At 43.4% G+C, this 12523-nt stretch overlaps 1 protein-coding gene across 5 annotated transcripts in view; it reads left to right on the forward strand.

The window, feature by feature from the left end:
- The window catches only part of LOC129830971 (CUB and sushi domain-containing protein 3-like), a 759188-nt gene that overhangs the window by 619750 nt on the left and 126915 nt on the right, over positions 1-12523 (forward strand). For all 5 annotated transcript variants that reach the window (XM_055893871.1, XM_055893869.1, XM_055893870.1 and 2 more), the window contains exons 41-44: positions 598-807; positions 1207-1395; positions 1553-1730; positions 11351-11496. In XM_055893871.1, coding sequence (XP_055749846.1) covers positions 598-807; positions 1207-1395; positions 1553-1730; positions 11351-11496 — 723 coding nt within the window. The remainder of the gene's footprint in view (positions 1-597; positions 808-1206; positions 1396-1552; positions 1731-11350; positions 11497-12523) is intronic.

A 12523-nucleotide genomic window follows, 5' to 3' on the forward strand; every position in this document is an offset into this window, starting at 1 on the left:
GTAGTCGATGTTTGTGTGCGTATGTAAGCTGTTGTTCATATGTGTATGTTTGTATTTGGTGTAAAAATATATATTTTTTTATACTGTATATATAAAAAAGGAATATAACATGTGTCTGCTGTTCCTGGAATTCAGACAACAGCATTATATACGTGGGAGGTAGCCTAGTGGTTAGGTTGCAAGATTGGATCCCTGAGCTGACAAGGTAAAAAATATGTCGTTCTGCCCCTGAACAAGGCAGTTAACCCACTGTTCCTAGGCTGTCATTGTAAATATGAATTTGTTCTTAACTGACTTGCCTAGTTAAATAAAGGTAAATTAATGAATAAACATTACTGTAGCTTGACTATATTATGACATTCAGTTGCTCCTCTCCTTTGCAACTCTTTTTATGTACCAATGAGCATCTCTCAGTCAACTAACCTGTTATCTTGTGTAACGTTTCTTCTTATAGAGTGTCGGTGTTCTGTTTCAGTGGGTTCTGGATTCTAGGATTAACCTACCTGATGAAATAAAGGCAGATGAGTAAGATCATGGACTTTATTTCATAAACTCACGATCTGACTAGTATGTTTTTAATATACCTGTTTATTTTAGGAATCCACCTGCAGTTCCTCAACTTCTCGACGGAGGCCATCCATGACTACCTGGAGATTCGGAGTGGAACTCTGGAGACTGGCACGGTGATTGACAGGTTCAGTGGACCGCAGGTCCCCAAGTCCCTGTTCAGCACCACGCACCAGACCAGCTTCTTCTTCCACAGCGACTACTCCCAGAACAAGCCGGGTTTCCAGATCACTTACCAGGGTGAGGATAGAGTTTGTTGTTTAAAAATATATATTATTAAGATATTTTATGATTTTATTGAACAGATAGATAGAGAGAATGACAGTGCGGAAATATGGATAGAGGTTGTGTCAAAAGGCAGTAGGCCGGATTCGAACCAATGCCGACACCGTAGACTACAGAAGTAGATCAGTAGAATGTGTGAAAGAGGAGAGAACTCAAAAAGGGCTTGTGATTTCACTCAACTCAATTCAATGTCATTGTATTTATCATACTCTCGGGCTGGGCAGTCTCTCTTAGTATCCTCGATTTTGGCATGACACAGTTTTATCTATATATCAGTTTTCATGATTGTATAATTTTTTATATGTATTTTCTGCCAATATTTATCTGAATTATCGACCACTTCCTGATTTCCAGCCTATCAGCTGCAGAGCTGTCCCGACCCTCGTCCTTTTCGTAACGGCATCGTGATCGGCAGTGACTTCAGTGTAGGCTTCACTGTGTCCTTTGAGTGTCTGCCTGGCTACTCCCTCATCGGGGACGCTTCTCTCACATGTCTGCATGGAATCAGCCGCAACTGGAACCACCCGGTACCACGCTGTGAAGGTAACTATAGAAAAAGGATATATATGGTAACTAGCATATAAATCTAAAAGATACCATCTCTATGGTAACAGATTGATACTGCACCTAGAGAGCAGCTGTGGGCGTTGTGTTGGGGTAACATCACCTGACCTGGCTGTGTATCTCCTCTCATCTATAGCTCTGTGTGGGGGTAACATCACCTCCATGAATGGGACCATCTACTCCCCCGGCCACCCTGAGGAGTACCCCAACTTCCAGGACTGTGTGTGGAGCGTAAGGGTTCCCCCTGGGAATGGGATCTACATAAACTTTACTGTGCTCAGCACTGAACCCATATATGACTACATCACCGTGTGGTAAGAACCTACACTCATCCCTCTCTCAGCAACTAAGGTGTTATATCATACTAAATATACATCCACTTCACTGTGCTCAGTACAGAACCCATCTATGACTACAGCACTGTGTGGAAAGAAGAGATTCCCACTCAACTCTCACTCACTCAGCAACTAAGTTGTCTTTGATTTGAATTCATCTATCACTGCATCAGTGTGTGGAAAGAAGAGATTCCCACTCACCTCTATCTCCGCAACTAAGTAGTGTTTTATGTTACATTATAATATATGTACTTGGTAAAGTCTTAACTACTGGCCTCTGCGTGGTAAGATAACCCACTCACGTCACTTCCTGTCTGTAGTTAGCTCTTCATGCACCTTGTTATGGAAAAGGTTGGAAAGGGAGTTCACAAAGACAGCTGTTCTTTTTCCTTCCCAATCACCTCTCACTAGGCAACAAAGTAGTGTTTAATTTTTCATTGCAAAGCTGCCAACTCTCACAAGTTGAGCGTGAGACACACACGTTTGACCCTCTTCTCACGCTCACGCTCCACGCCTCTTATATCTCATGCATTCAAAGTACTGCCAATTAGTCCATTGTATAGTCAGTGCATTCACTTTTCAACTCCAAGTCCTTTTGAAATCAGAGCATCTGCGCGTGCAATTTCACATCACGAGCAGAACCTCTATCATTGTCCTGTCTTGCCACAGCACTGTGAACAGTGGCATATTGAAACATATGATTGGTCTAGTTGTGTGAGGGATCAAGGGGATTGGATGCACGTTTAAAGAAACGCCCCTCAAGATTAGAGTGCAGCAGAATGGAGAGAGAGAACGTTCTCCGCTGAGTTGATAAAACTGTAAAAAGAGCAGCACATTAGCACTGTTTTATGTACAATGTTGTCAACAAAATTAGGTTGCTGTTACTCCCGTCCCTATTGCAGAATGCAGCCTTTCGACAGCATGTACGAAAGTTGATTTAAACCACACTTGCAGTAGTCCCCTTGTTTGGTGATTGGCATTCAGGCTGTGACAATGAAAAGGAAGCAGACAGAGTTACAGTATATTTTAGCAGGGAAGTTGGGTAGGGGGACCTGATTTGTAACTATGAAAATCATTTTGTCAAACAGATTGTGAACTCAAAAGCGTAAGTTCAATTCTAGAGGGGGGGACAATAAGTTGAAAAATGATTTCGTTAGGGTGTAGGGGCATTAATATTCTCTTCAGGAGATTTTGTTATCTATTTACTGTAACGGATTTCCTCCTCCTCTTCATCCGAAGAGGAGGAGCAGGGATTCGACCAAAACGCAGCGTTGTGAAATGACATAATGATTTATTGCAAGATGAAGACAGACACGAAATACACTTGATAATTTACAAAATAACAAACGAAGTAGACAGACCTGGACATTCAAACTTAAATGTAAGGAAGAACGCACAAACCGGAAAAACAGACTACACAAAAGAACGAACATACAAACAAACCAAGACAGTCCCGTGTGGCGCGACAAACACAGACACAGGAGACAACCACCCACAACAATCAATGTGAAAACACCTACCTTAATATGGCTCTCAATCAGAGGAAATGAAAACCACCTGCCTCTAATTGAGAGCCATATCAGGTCACCCTTAAACCAACATAGAAACACATAACATAGACTACCCACCCAAACTCACGCCCTGACCGTCAAACACATACAAAATAACAGAAAACCGGTCAGGAACGTGACATTTACTTTATTTAGCCTGATAAGTTGAACAATTTTCATTCTTAACAATGGCCTAAAATATAGGGTAATTAGTGTGCTTGTCAGCAAGAACACTACTGTTATTCCCCATACTTATTTTGTTATTCCACTTCTTCCCAATTTTGCCAGTGTAATTGCATACACTTAGTGTACAAAACATTATGAACATCTGCTCTTTCCATGGCATAGACTGACCAGGTGAATCCAGATGAAAGCTATGATCCCTTACTGATGTCACTTGTTAAATCCACTTCAATCAGTGTAGATAAAGGGGGGGAGACAGGGTTCCTGCAGTCAAATGACCAAATCGCCCCTCTAGTGGCCTCATGGGTGGAACGTTATTAATATAAATTATAATTTCATATATATATGATCAAATTATATATCATTTTTTAAATCTAATAACATGCCGAAAGCCGGTGTTTCTGTGTCAAACGGTTTTGTTATATTTCAGTCTTCTCTGATGTATATAAAGTGTAATATTGGGACACAAACTCAAAATATATTTAAACTCTATATCTGACATGGTACAGGTGTCTTATTTTTTTAAGCTCATAACCATAAGTGTGAGGTGTATACTTTTGTTTCAAAGTAGATTTGTTTAAGACTACCAAGAAACACTCTGCGTGACCCTGATTTAGCCCAATGCAGTAAAATATTTGGAAGGGTTTTTAAGCCTTGAGCTAATTGAGACATGGATTGTGCATGTGTGCCATTCAGGGGATGAATGGGGCATGACAAAAATGACAACCCTGGTTTTAATAAAATAAGACCTTTGTTTCAATACACATGAGGGGATAACAAGAAATGCTGTTGAACTATGTGATAGTCAATTAGCCTAGCCAATTATGTTAAAGCTCACCCTTGACCTTACATGTTGGATGCTAAATTAGTCGAATTATTATTAAGATCTCTATTGTGATTGTAAAGATATTCCTATTTTTGTTGTTTATATACTGTAAAGTGTTTTAGTGATTATACAATTGTCGCAAAAAACAACATTGTTTCTAGAGTTCCACGTTCCATAGTGCTCTCCAACCTCTTCTCCACCCCCCCCCCCCCCCCCCCCCCTCACAGTACATCTATTTAAATGCATCGGCATTGTTGAACGCAGACTTTGAATCTCTTCATGTGACCTGTGTACCAAGCAATACAAGTTCTTCAAGTATCCCCATAGATCCAGTCAAAGGCATCTTGATGTTTTAAAGAGAGCGGCTTTCTGAGTAATTGTCTTCCCCAGCACTCTGACACCACTGTTGTGTAGTGGGATGGAGAGAAAGAGAGAAAGGAAGGGGGGTGGAATAATGGATGGAATGAATGAGTCCGGAAATTCATTCTAATAATTGATGCCCTCCATCCATGCGCACACAAATTCCAAGTCCCCCTTTGTTTTAAAATAATCCATGAGGGTACTTTAATTTATTAATGGTTTCAGCATAGCATACCCTCCACTCCACCCACACCTTTAAATAATGACCTTTCAGCATAGCATACCCTCCACTCCACCCACACCTTTAAATAATGACCTTTCAGAATAGCATACCCTCCACTCCACCCACACCTTTAATTAATGACCTTTCAGCATATCATACCCTCCACTCCACACACACACCTTTAAATAAGGACCTTTCAGAATAGCATACCCTCCACTCCACCCACACCTTTAAATAAGGACCTTTCAGAATAGCATACCCTCCAATCCACCCACACCATTAAATAATGACCTTTCAGCATATCATACCCTCCCTCCACCCACACCTTTAAATAATGACCTTTCAGCATAGCATACCCTCCACTCCCCACATACCTTTAAATAAGGACCTTTCACATAGCATAACCACCACTCCACTCCACCCACACCTTTAAATAAGGACCTTTCAGCATAGCATACCCTCCACTCCACCCACACCTTTAAATAATGACCTTTCACATAGCATACCCTCCACTCCACCCACACCATTAAATAATGCACTTTCAGCATAACATACATTCAGCATTAGCTAATGCCTCTGTCCCGAAGCAGCCACCAGCTAGCCTTGCGCCAGCCTCGAGCTAGGCCCACATACCAGCTAATTCTAGGGCTACTAATTGGCCTGGACCCTTTATTGTCCACACGGAGCCCCGCCGATCCATCACGATTGGAATGCCGACGTGTCGCCCGATGTGGTCTCAACAGGCTATACTGTTACGATATTGCCGCAGAACCATCTTTAGCCCCGGCCCGCCAGCTTTTCTGAACTCTGTGTCCCCTGCTCACCTAGCGTAGTAGTGAGTACCGAACAGCACCATGACTCACCTATTGCTGCTATTTTGACCCTATGATCATTCGGCTGCACAGCTGATGCCCCCTGGACTGTTTCAATAACAGGGTACATCATTTTGTTTACCTGCCGGCCCCAGCCTCGAACTCGGGTAGCAGGGGTTGAAAGAGCCTTACGAGAAGGCTACCTCCCTTACCTCCCTGCACTAACATGCCAGAGACAGGTTGCTCTACCTCAACCAGAGGCTAGTGGCTAGGCGGAGTTGGGGAGGTTGCCCTCCTTTACCCCGCCCGCCCTTCGTCAGAGCGAGGGGCCATAGTTCACAAACAAAAGGTTTATGGTTCGGCGGGGCCTCCGGGTGCCTTGCCGCCGCCGAAGCGTCGGGAGGGCTGGGGAGACATTAAACCCGGCGCAGGCGGTTGACTGGGTTCCCAGTGCCGCGCGAGGATACTGGGCGATACTCAAGCCGCTTAAAGATGTGAGACCATTTCGGGAAGTCACGGTTCACCGGACACCCCCAGTCCCCTTCGGTAGCGGCCGACTCATCCGCACACAGGTGCGTCATGTGGCCGTAGCTAACGGAGAAAGGGGATGGAGCCAGTCGGGCGCAACCCAGGCAAAGAGGAAATGTGGGGAACCGGGCTAGGACTGAAGACACCCGTGCGGAGGGAAGGGAGTAGGATGCTGCACCCTACTTATCTGTTAGCGAGATTGCCCTGAGCCCCACGCAGAGGGGAAGGAAGAGGCTAAACCGTCTTCGGAGAGTTGTAGTCTCACGCCGTTTACCCTCGCTTCATCTGTCTGTTTTGCTCGACGGCCTTCAGATCTATGTTCTTTAGTGGCCCTCCGGTCGACAACCGTTTTCATTTCGGTTATTAATTTCCCCTTTCTTGTATTGTATTGTACTTGATTGCCCCGCTTCACTATCTGTCTGGGCTTATAGATCGAGACCTGCTGCGGATATGGGTACGGCCCGGCGCGAAATTTACACCCTCTCCCCCGGATTTTCAAGGGCCAGCGAGAGCTCTCACTCACTCACTCACACCGTGCTCCCGGAACATCTCCGGTGTATGGAAATTAGCCAGACTAATAAGACAGCTCATTTGTTCATTTGGACCACCCTAACCTAATTGTGCACAGAGAGTGGGTCCACTGATTACCAATACCCAGAACCCCTCTCCTCTTTACACTCTTCTTTACCTGTTACTGGCTCCAGATTGTACTGCTCTCTGGCTGCCAGGATCACAGAGATGTAACCCTCCTGCTGCCCCTGTCTCTTAATTAGGTAGGTAGTTTGATATCTGGGTACCTTTTTCAAACAGCCTCAATTTGTCGGGGCATGAACTCTACAAGATGTCAAACATTCCACAGGGATGCTGGCCCAATGTTTCCTACAGTTGTGTCAAGTTGGCTGGAAGTTCTTTGGGTGGTGGACCATTCTTGATACAGACGGGAAACTGTTGAGCGTGAAAAACCCAGCAACTTTATATTTCTTGACACAAACAGGTGCGCCTGGCGCCTACCACGTTCAAAGGCACTTCAATCTTTTATCTTGCCCATTCACCCTCTGAATGGCACACATACACAATCCATGTCTCAATTGTCTCAAGGCTTAAAAATCATTCTTTTAGCTGTCTTCTTTAAGCTGTCTCCTCCCACACTGATTGAAGTGGATTTAACAAGTGACATCAATAAGGGATCATAGCTTCACCTGGATTCACCTGGTCAGTCTATGTCATGGAAAAAAGCAGGTATTCTTAATGTTTTGTACACTCAGTATATATATATATATATAAATAAATAAATGTTTGTTTTTGATCACAAGTTCATACAAGGGCACATACAGTATGTTGGTAAATAAATAGGCATGATGTGTCAATTTCAATGATATACAGTTTGTAGCTACAGCTGTACAGTTTGTAATTACAGCTATACAGTTTGTAGCTACAGCTATACAGTTTGTAGCTACAGCTATACAGTTTGTAATTACAGCTATACAGTTTGTAATTACAGCTATACAGTTTGTAATTACAGCTATACAGTTTGTAGCTACAGCTATACAGTTTGCAATTACAGCTGTACAGTTTGTAGCTTCAGCTATACAGTTTGTAGCTACAGCTATACAGTTTGCAATTACAGCTGTACAGTTTGTAGCTTCAGCTATACAGTTTGTAGCTACAGCTATACAGTTTGTAGCTACAGCTATACAGTTTGCAATTACAGCTGTACAGTTTGTAGCTTCAGCTATACAGTTTGTAATTTTTATTACATTTTTTATTTCACCTTTATTTAACCAGGTAGGCCAGTTGAGAACAAGTTCTCATTTACAACTGCGACCTGCCCAAGATAAAGCAAAGCAGTGTGATACAAACAACACAGAGTTACACATGGAATAAACAGACAGTCAATAACACAATAGAAAAAAAGTATATATACAGTGTGTGCAAATGGAGTGAGGAGGTAAGGCAATAAATAGGCCATAGTAGCGAAGTAATTACAATTTAGCAAATTAACACTGGCGTGAGAGATGTGCAAGTTGAAATACTGATGTGCAAAAGAGCAAAAAGTAAATAAAAACAATATGGGGACAGCTGCAGCGATCGGTTAGCTGCTCAGATAGCTGATGTTTAAAGTTAGTGAGGGAGATATAATTTTCTAACTTCAGAGATTTTTGCAATTCGTTCCAGTCATTGGCAGCAGAGAACTGGAAGGAAAGGCGGCCAAAGGGGGTGTTTGCTTTGGGGATGACCAGTGAGATATACCTGCTGGAGCGTGTGCTACGGGTGGGTGTTGTTATCGTGACCAGTGAGCTGAGATAAGGCGGAGCTTTACCTAGCATAGACTTATAGATGACCTGGAGCCAGTGGGTCTGGCGACGAATATGTAGCGAGGTCCAGCCGACGAGAGCTTACATGTCGCAGTGGTGGGTGGTGTACGGGGCTTTGGTGAAAAAACTGATGGCACTGTTATAGACTACATCCAGTTTGCTGACTAGAGTGTTGGAGGCTATTTTGTAAATGACATTGCCGAAGTTGAGGATCTGTAGGATAGTTAGTTTTATGAGGGTATGTTTGGCGGCGTGAGTGAAGGAGACTTTGTTGCGAAATAGGAAGCAGATTCTAGATTTAATTTTGGATTGGAGATGTTTAATATGAGTCTGGAAGGAGAGTTTACAGTCTAGCCAGACACCTAGGTAATTGTAGTTGTCCACATATTCTAAGTCAGAACCGTCCAGAGTAGTGATGCTAGTCGGGTGGGCGGGTGCGGGCTGTGATCAGTTGAAATTGAGTTTTTCTAGCGTTTAAGAGCAGTTGGAGGCCACGGAAGGAGTGTTGTATGGCATTGAAGCTCATTTGGAGGTTTGTTAACGGTGTCCAAAGAAGGGCCAGATGTATACAGAATGGTGTTGTCTGCGTAGAGGTGGATTAGGGAATCACCCGCAGCAAGAGCGACATCGTTGATATATACAGAGAAAAGAGTCGCCCCGACAATTGAACCCTGTGGTACCCCCATAGAGACTGCCAGAGGTCCGGACAACAGGCCCTCAGATTTGACACACTGAACTCTATCTGAGAAGTATTTGGTGAACCAGGCGAGGCAGTCATTTGAGAAACCAAGGCTGTTGAGTCTGACGATAAGAATGCAGTGATTGACAGAGTCGAAAGCCTTGGCCAGGTCGATGAAGATGGCTGCACAGTACTGTCTTTCATCGATGGCGGTTATGCTATCGTTTAATACCTTGACCATGGTTGAGGTGCACCCGTGACCAGCTCGGAAACCGGATTACACAAGGGAGAAGGTACGGTGGGATTCGAAATGGTCAATGATCTGTTTATTAACTTTCTAAGACTTTAGAATGGCAGGGCAGATAGTTATAGGTCTATAACAGTTTGGGTCTAGAACGTCACCCCCTTTGATGTGGGGGATGACTGCAGCAGCTTTCCAATATTTAGGGATCTCAGACGATACGAAAGAGAGGTTGAACAGACTGGTAATAGGGGTTGCAACAATGGCGGCGGATAATTTTAGAAAGAGAGGGTCCAGATTGTCTATCTCAGCTGATTTGGTACAGGTCCAGGTTTTGCAGCTCTTTCAGAACATCTGCTATCTGGATTTGGGTGAAGGAGAAGATGGGGAGGCTTGGGCAAGTAGCTGCGGGGGGTGCAGAGCTGTTGGCCAGGGTTGGAGTAGCCAGGAGGAAAGCATGGCCAGCCGTAGAGAAATGCTTATTGAAATTCTCGATTATCGTGGATTTATCAGTGCTGACAGTGTTTCCTAGCCTCAGTGCAGTGGGCAGCTGGGAGGAGGTGCTCTTATTCTCCCTGGACTTTACAGTGTCCCAGAACCTTTGGGAGTTAGAGCTACAGGATACAAATTTCTGTTTGAAGGTTACAGCTATACAGCTTAATTGCAGCTATACCGTTTGTAATTACAGCTGTACAGTTTGTAATTACAGCTATACAGTTTGTAATTACAGCTATACAGTTTGTAGCTACATTATACAGTTTGTAATTACAGCTATACAGTTTGTAGCCACAGCTAAACAGTTTGTAATTACAGCTAAACAGTTTGTAGCTACAGCTATACAGTTTGTAATTACAGCTATACAGTTTGTAGCTACAGTATACAGTTTGTAATTACAGCTATACAGTTTGTAGCTACAGTATACAGTTTGTAATTACAGCTATACAGTTTGTAGCTACAGTATACAGTTTGTAATTACAGCTATACAGATTGTAGCTACAGCTATACAGTTTGTAATTACAGCTATACAGTTTGTAATTACAGCTATACAGTTTGTAATTACAGCTATACAGGTTGTAATTACAGCTATACAGTTTGTAGCTACAGTATACAGTTTGTAATTACAGCTATACAGTTTGTAGCTACAGTATACAGTTTGTAGCTACAGCTATACAGTTTGTAATTACAGCTATACCGTTTGTAGCTACAGTATACAGTTTGTAATTACAGCTATACAGTTTGTAGCTACAGCTATACAGTTTGTAATTACAGCTATACAGTTTGTAGCTACATTATACAGTTTGTAATTACAGCTATACAGTTTGTAGCTACAGTATACAGTTTGTAATTACAGCTATACAGTTTGTAGCTACAGTATACAGTTTGTAATTACAGCTATACAGTTTGTAGCTACAGCTATACAGTTTGTAGCTACAGCTATACAGTTTGTAGCTACAGCTATACAGTTTGTAGCTACAGCTATACAGTTTGTAGCTACAGCTGTACCTGTTGAACGTTGATGTCGGATGCCTGATGTAAATGATTGAATGGGCTGCTCTCTACATTGACGTGGGAAAATGTGCAGAGATTTTTTAAATGCGCTCCTTTCAAAGCTATGTCTGTGTTGGTCAATTTGTTGTTTTCATATTCTATTGACGTTGTCACTTGCCCATGGAGAGGGATTTGTCATTGATCTGTGTGTGTGTGTGTGTGTGTGTGTGTGTGTGTGTGTGTGTGTGTGTGTGTGTGTGTGTGTGTGTGTGTGTGTGTGTGTGTGTGTGTGTGTGTGTGTGTGTGTGTGTGTGTGTGTGTGTGTGTGTGTGTGTGTGTGTGTGTGTGTGTGTGTGTGTGTGTGTGTGTGTTTGTCTCTCTGTCTCTGTCACAGGGACGGTCCAGAACAGAGCTCCCCCCAGATCGGTCAGTTCAGTGGGAACACAGCGCTGGAGTCGGTCTACAGCACCTCCAACCAAATCCTCATTAAGTTCCATAGCGACTTCAGCGGCAGCGGATTCTTCGTGCTCAGTTACCATGGTGAGCACTTAATCTGAGAGATGGGCATGGGAGAGAGAGAAACTTAAAGGACAATACAGAGACAAAGATGGAGATCGAAGGAGGGGAGTGAGGGAGTGAGAAGTAGAGAAAGATCAATGGCCTGAAAGGCAGCAGAGTGAAGCTCCTAGTCCTCCTCTTCCTCATCTTCATCCTCCTCCTCATCCTCCTCATCCTCCTCCTCTTCCTCTTCCGCCTCATCCTCCTTCTCCTCCTCTTCCCCTTCTTCCGCTTCCTCCTCCTCCTCCTCATGCACCCTGACTGCCTTGGGCCTTTGACACGCATGGCAGCCAGTACTCATTATTGGCTCAGCTCATTTTCATAGTCAATTAAATCCTGACTTATTGCACTTTGATGCCTCTCTCCCATCTGACAGTGATAAATCAGTGAAGGTTTGTGGCTCTATACACATCGATTATTGACTACAGGCTGCACTCTGAACAATGAGCACTCGACTAAATCTAGTTTTTCTAAACAGCCATCCAGTCACATACTGTATTGTATACACAGTGCTGAGCCAAACCAAGCCAATAATAGTATTAATAATATTAAGCTGAGCTGTACTGGGCAGGCCTGGTTACACATCCATTATAGTTGCTGAAACAGGGCTGGGAAGGAGAATGTGACAAGAAACTATCCGAGCCAGCACTGTATGTCTGATTGGCATTATAGTGTAAATCACTTCTCTATAAGAATAAAAATACCTCAGCCAGCTCAATCCGGTTCAGGTCAGCCTTATAGTGTAAATCAGTCATTCCAGTTCTCTATAAAGCTGGTGCTGGTTTACAGTAGCCTTCTTTCTGTGGAATTACCAATTCCACACAAGGCTGCTCTTACACTGATTGTTGACACGGTGCTACTGGAATAAACAGATTTATCAGCCCAACAGCAAAGCCCCTGTTATTCTGCTACCGCCAGCATTTATGACTTAACTACAAGTGCTTATCGATCGTGGCCTATATCAAACGTCTCTTCCTGTTAACCAGTCTGCCTCGATTGCGGACGGTGT

The sequence above is a fragment of the Salvelinus fontinalis genome, chromosome 32 (assembly GCF_029448725.1).
Source record: "Salvelinus fontinalis isolate EN_2023a chromosome 32, ASM2944872v1, whole genome shotgun sequence".
Lineage (NCBI taxonomy): Eukaryota > Metazoa > Chordata > Actinopteri > Salmoniformes > Salmonidae > Salvelinus > Salvelinus fontinalis.